The 6,193-nt window shown below is 58.3% G+C and overlaps 1 protein-coding gene across 1 annotated transcript; it reads left to right on the forward strand.

Moving 5' to 3' along the window:
- Positions 1-44: 44 nt before the first annotated feature.
- On the forward strand, positions 45-3,675 carry PGF (placental growth factor; the record flags this gene model as incomplete). The annotated part of the gene is made up of 4 exons (XM_029086377.1): positions 45-241; positions 1,696-1,772; positions 3,498-3,527; positions 3,613-3,675. Coding segments are annotated over 4 exons (367 nt in total), but the record flags the coding sequence as incomplete, so codon positions are not given.
- Between the last annotated feature and the right edge of the window lie 2,518 nt (positions 3,676-6,193).

The raw sequence follows: 6,193 nt of genomic DNA on the forward strand, positions 1-6,193 counted from the left end.
TCTCCGAGGCGCCTCCTGATAGCCCCCACCCCGCTCTCTTGCAGTCCTGACCTTTCGGGAGATCTGGAACCGTAGTTTCTGCCGGCCTCTGGAGCAGCTGGTGGACGTCATTACCGAGTTCCCCAACGAGGTGGAGTACATTTTCAGACCCTCCTGCGTTGCCCTGCAGCGCTGCGGAGGCTGCTGTGGGGACGAGGGTCTCCGCTGTGTCCCCGTGGAGACGAGCACGGTCACCATGCAGGTAAGCTCTGCCGCTGCGGGGCCCTGGCTGCGCCGGGGAGGTGCCGGGCTCCTCGCCAAGCGCCGGCAGAGTGAACTTGCAGCTTCACATCCTCTAGACATTGAAGCAGCATGGGTAACAAGGGAGGGGGCTCACAACTGCTCAAACGTGTGCCAAACCAGGAGGGTCCCTCTGCCTGCTCTTTGGGCTTGTCCCTTATGGCCAGGTGGTACTGGCCTCGCTCCCTGCTTCCCTGCCCTCTCCTCTCTGCGTGGTCCATCTTGCTGGCTGCCATGGCCTTTCCAGACCTTCCCTGTCCTTTGGTGGGGCTGAGGGTGTCCCAGTCACCTGTGACTCTGCTGGCTGGGGCAAAGCAGGTGCTGCCCCTGCATTGCAGGGAGGAATAAGGCTCTCGTGTGTCAGGAGATGCCCATGGTGGTGCTGACAGTGCATGTGCACTGGGGCCATGCAGAGTGTGAAGGGCTGCACCAGCCGTGTTTGCAGTCCCTGCTGTGCGAGCTGTGTGAAAGGAGGTAGGAGATCCTGGGCTGTGAACAAGCCCTTCCCACGGGGTCAGCTCTTCCCCGTGCACCAGGCAGCCGATGTCCTTGCACTGCAGCCCTTGTGCTGTGCTGCCAGAGATCAAACCCGCTGCTGCTGCAGGGAGCTGGGAAAAGCTCTGCTTTGGGTGACAGACTAGAGAGTGCCTGCAATAAATCGCCAGTGATTTTGGTCCCTTGGGGGTTCAAAGCATGTGGAAGGCAGGGTGGGAGCCTCCAAAAAATCTTAACTGAGGTGGAGCAAGTTGAACAAGACATGAACAGGAGGCAACTCCCCAAGCGTAGGTCTCCTTCCACAGAAGAGATCCTGCTGCTGTGTGCAGGGTGGCAATGCCAGGCACTTCTGTAGGGGCTAGTGTGGACACATCACACGAATGGTGAACATACCTTGTGAAGCCCCTGGATGTCCAACCTGAACTCTAGGCTGTGGACTGACACGTGACAGGGCAAATCCTGCACCCCTGGACTAGGGAGGCCCTGTGGCACTGACTCCAGGCTTGGTGCTGTGGGAAAGGGGGCCAGGAGGACGCAGCAGCAATGGGAATGTCCTGGAAAACATGAGTAGGGGGATATTCCCATCAGAGAAAGGAGATGTGCAAAGCTGTCAAACATGTGAAAGCTTTCCACAAAGGCAGAGACAGAAAAATCTCCTCTAAGGCTGGGAAATCCCAAGACCACAGGACTTAAATTACAGCCCTGAAGACATGGGGCAACACTAGCAGAGCTTCCCAAGCTGCTGGGGCAGCTGGGCCTGGCCAGTGCTGCCTGCGTGCGGAGGTGGTGCCTCTGCTGCAGAGGTGCCGAGGAACAGGTTAGACACGCGTCTGTGAGGCTGGGGTGGCGAGGCACTGCCGCGGGAGCCCTTCCAGCCCCCTCCTGCTACCAGCCGGGAGGTAACCTTTGCTCCTCTTTCAGCTCCTGAAGATAAAGCCAAATGGGGAGGCACCCTACGTGGAGATGGTGTTCACTGAGCACAAGCAGTGCGAGTGCAGGTAAAGACCCCTGGACTTGTTTTGCACCCCTGTGCCCCTCCAGCGAGAGCAACCCTGCCAGCTCACCCTTCACGTGGGACAAGGATGCCCTGGGGGCACCCTGGCTGTGCTGGGCCACCCCCACTGTCTCCCCACTGGGGTTTGCCAATGCTTGTGGCCCTTGCTCAGCAGCAGGCTGCACCGCACCTCTGCAGCCTGCTCCCCGCAGCCCAGGGGTGTATAGCGTTGTGCGGCCAGGTCAGGCACCACGCACTGTCTGCAGGGCTGGAGCTGCTGCAGCACCTCCACTCTGTGAGCGGGGATGTCTGTGCCCCCCATCCCTGCAGCTGCCTTGGCGTGGCTGGGGGGTGTGCCTGTGTGTAATGGAGCAAGGCTGGTGGCTCTCTGAGGCAGGTGTTTCGTGTGGGGCAGTGTGCCCAAGGTGGTGGCCCCTCAGGGAGCTCCGTGGCTTGGTGTACCTGAGTGTGACTGTGGCCCAAAGAGAAAGCTGAAGGGCTGGGCCATGTAAGGGAGTCTGCCCCATCCAGGGCTGTGGAGCAGGGGTTTATATCCAAGCTGACAAATGAAAGCTTAAAACACTCAGTGCCAACCTGTCATGGATAGGCAGTGCTGGCCTGGGATGGCTAGAAGTGCAGCATCAACCTGCCATGGACTCCTGGCACACAGTTAACCCCTCGGGGTGCTCACTATGTCCCAGAAGTTGTGAGAGCTTGGGCAGGCTGGGGCCCCTGCCTGGGGGCTGCAGTGCTTCCCGCAGCCGCTCCCGGCTGCAGAGCCTCTCCAGCACTGCTGGCGTGGGGGTCCTGGTGTTTGCTCTCTGCCATGACCCCAGGGTGATTTAGTCTTGTGAAAACTGGGAACTGAGTGTCCTGCTGGGCAGCTGTTGGATGTGATCCTTGCCTGGAAGAACAGGCTGAGGATCCCCGGGTTGGTATTCCCCTGCAGTTGTAAGAGCGGCTGTGCTGGAGCAGACCCAAAGCCCATCCAACTCTGCTGGCTCTGGAGCATCTGTCAGTGGATGCAGAAGAGAGATTGGGAAGAAGCACATGTGTTACTTCCCCCCTCCGCTTCCAGTTATTTCCCGTGCAGGGAATTTCCTGAGCCTGTTGTGGTTTTCCTACCTGGGGTAACTCCCGGGGGATCTCCTATGAGTATTTATGCAGGATGCCTTTGAATCTGTGTAAACTTCTTGCTTCTGCAGCACCTTTCAGCTTCTCCTAAGCCACCTTCCACACCTTTACATTGCTCCCCTTTGAAGTTCAGCGTAGGCGTAGTAGATGTCCTGGCCTTGGCCCCTATAGGGGATACATAAGCCAAGTGTGTCATGGCTGTTGTCTGAGAACCACTGCTGAGACTTTGCAGCAAATCCCATGTTACTCAGGATATTGCATCTTGTTTAACCAGCTGAGCTATGAAAGCTGTCACTGAGAGCAGCTGCAACTGAACCTGTGCTTCCTGGCCTCATGGGCAAAATGTCACATCCCATGGGAGTCACCAAAGCTGACCATCCCCTGCCCCTTTGCTGTCTTGCCTTCTCTCTGCCTACTGCAATCAGCTCCTGGCTGAGGAGATATGGAGAGAAGTCATGTTGGGTCTGTTTTAAGTGTGAATGGTAACAGGTAGATTGTGCTGCGCACTGGGGCATCTCAATAAACCACCTCTAGCAGCTCAACAAACAGCATTGCCTGAGTAACTGCTTCACTCTGTCCTTTTCCCACCCCACAGGCCCCGGCAGGACCTGATGAGGTTGGGAAGGTAAGTGACATCAGGGGTGGCATTACTGGCTGGGGTTATGGGTCTCGCCTCCCACACATCACCTTGTGGTACTTTCCTTTTGAAGGAGAAGGTCCAAGGGCCGAGGTAAGAGAAGACAAGACAAGAAGAGGCATAAAGACTGTGAACTGTAAGTGAGCAGGGGCAGGTGTGGGTAGTATCTTCTGGGTTCACTTCTTTGGGATGAGTGGGTTCATTAAGCCTTTGGGATGAGCAGGTTCGTTAAGCCTTTATGGCTTCACTGATGCTGTGAGCAGTGAGGAGTTTGTGCAGAGCAGACACAAGGCAGGATGGAGGGGACAGTGGGCGGCTCTGGCGAAACGGGGCTCTTACTGAAGGCTCAGTAGGTGCTTGGTAGTCTCCTGGGTCAGCTGCTCAAAGCTGGCCAGGCCCACCCAGGGTGGGGGTGGATGAGCCGGGTGACTTGATGGTGTGTAGCTATATCGCCATCACAGAACACGCTGGGTTCCCTGGATCCATGAATTTCCAGTTTCAGCCTCATCTTGCTGCCAGCTGTGTCCTTCCTGCAGTCCTTGGCTAGTCACTGTTTGGGTTACTCTGCCCTTTCCCTCCCTACATTGAGCTGGCTGTCTCGATCCGCTTGCTGTAACAGCATGGGCTGGACTCGCTGCAGACACCTTTGGGGCATGGTGCCTGTGGCTGGCATGTTCCCCTTGTATTTGCCCGTTTTGTCTGAAGCTTGCTGCTCGGGGCTCAGCCAGCACCCACAGCCCCATGGCCCTCGCTCCTCCCTGGGAAGAGGCTGCCTGTGCTTGGGTGCCAGAGAGGCTGAGCGCAGGGAGGTGGCACCCGAGGCAGAGTGGGTGAGCTTGGAGGTCACTTCCCCCCATACCTGTCAGCACTCAGCCCGTGCTGTGCTCTCTTTGCAGATGTGGCACACCACGCAGGTAGCCCCCGCTCTGCCCCCAGCCTCCTCCTGCCGCCTGGCTTTGAGCCAGCTGTGTTTGTCCTCAGCGTGGGGGACTTGAGGAGCTGTGCCCCTCCAAGCAGTGGTGGGGAGCAGAACTCCAACAAGGAAGAGCTGACTGGACATTTGCTTGGCCCTGGTGGGAACAAAGCCTGGAACAGAGGACTCTCTTGCACCGTCGTCAGCAGAACTAAAAGACCCATGACCAGGCCTGGGGCTGAAGATGAGGAGCTCAAGCAGCGTGTTGGTGTTTGAGGGCATTCTGGGGGCAACAAGGAGCGGAGCTGGTGGATGTGCTGCTGGAGCTGACTGGGGACAGCATGATGTGGGGGGTGAGCGGAGACAGCTTGGAGGGCTGCAGCTGCAAAACCGCTGTGTCCTGCCACTGCCCTGCAGCTGGGGAGGAAGGAAACCTGGGGCAGATGAGGCTGCAGGGCTGTGTCCATCCCAGCCCTGGCACAGGACAGCCCAGGAGGTTGTCTGGGAAGCCCTCCTGGTGTGGAAGGGGAAGGATTTGGGTTTGCCAGGACTCCTCACATACACACAGCCACATCCCAGCCTTGCCCTGCTCAATAAAACCTGGTGGTCAGACACAGGAGCTGGCAGTGTGAGCACTCCTGTCTGCTTTCCAGCAGCTGCAGGCAGGGCTCTTACCCATGGACACCCACCCAGGCTGGAGAAAGAGGGCAGTCCCGTGGTGGCCCAGGGCTTGTCCCCAGCACCAACTCCTGCAGCACCCAGGGGTTGCCCTTGGTGGGATGCTGGAGATGGGCAACCAGCAGGTCAGGACCAAGCTGCTCCCCAGGCTGGGGACTACCTGTGTGCTGGAGCTCAGGTGGTACTGGGAGACCCTTGGAGGAACTGCCCTTCTCTTCTACACCATGCTGCAGGGCTGGTACGTCTCCCTGTTCACCATCCCCATCCTATTCTGATCCAAATCCAAATGTCTGGCTTGCTGTCCTGTGGCTTTCCTTCTCCCTGGCTGGGCTGATGCAAGGTCAGGGCAGTGGGGGCCAAGCTGCCCGTGGGCCTTCCCACCCAAAAAACACCCCACAAAGGCTTGTTCACCTGGTGTGGGGGCAGGCTGGCCTGGGGGCCCTGGCTCTTACTGGGAACATCCTGGGGTGTGTAGGGGGCTGGTGGCCATCATGGAGGTGGCTGTGGGTGCTGCTGTTTCCTCCTTTCCCTGCTCACCCCAGTCTGTGCTCAGGTCTGGGGACAGTCCCAGCCCTTGTTTCTGCTGCCTTAAGCAGTGCCCCTGGGGCTCTTCCTCTCCCCTTCACCCCTCCCCTCTGCTGCAGGGGGGCTAGGGGCAGCTGCCAAATGCATCCTGTGCTGCTCCTGCAAGCTGTGCCCTGGGTTAGTGCACGTAGCTGGAAACCCTAAGGGCAAACTGGGCACCAGTACACTCGTGGGGCACCCCTGGCATGGGGTTAAAACAAAATCAAGGGTTATTCTTGAAAGCTTCACGCAAAAGGCTGGAGGGCAAGATGTGCAAAGGCTTCAATATTGCCATCAAGTGAGGTGACCTGCTGTTTATCCTGCACTGAGGAACAAGAGTGGAGCCTAACATAGCAGGTGTTGGGGTCCAAGGCAGCTCCTCCCCACATCTGACATGGCAGCCCATAGCCAGGGCAGGCTCCCTCAGAGCTGTAATGCTGGTGCCACCTGGGGCTGGCACAAGGACACGGGGACAGAGCAGGTCCTGTGGCAGCCGGAA

This window comes from Antrostomus carolinensis, unplaced genomic scaffold, assembly GCF_000700745.2.
Source record: "Antrostomus carolinensis isolate BGI_N321 unplaced genomic scaffold, ASM70074v2 scaffold18508, whole genome shotgun sequence".
Classification (NCBI taxonomy): domain Eukaryota; kingdom Metazoa; phylum Chordata; class Aves; order Caprimulgiformes; family Caprimulgidae; genus Antrostomus; species Antrostomus carolinensis.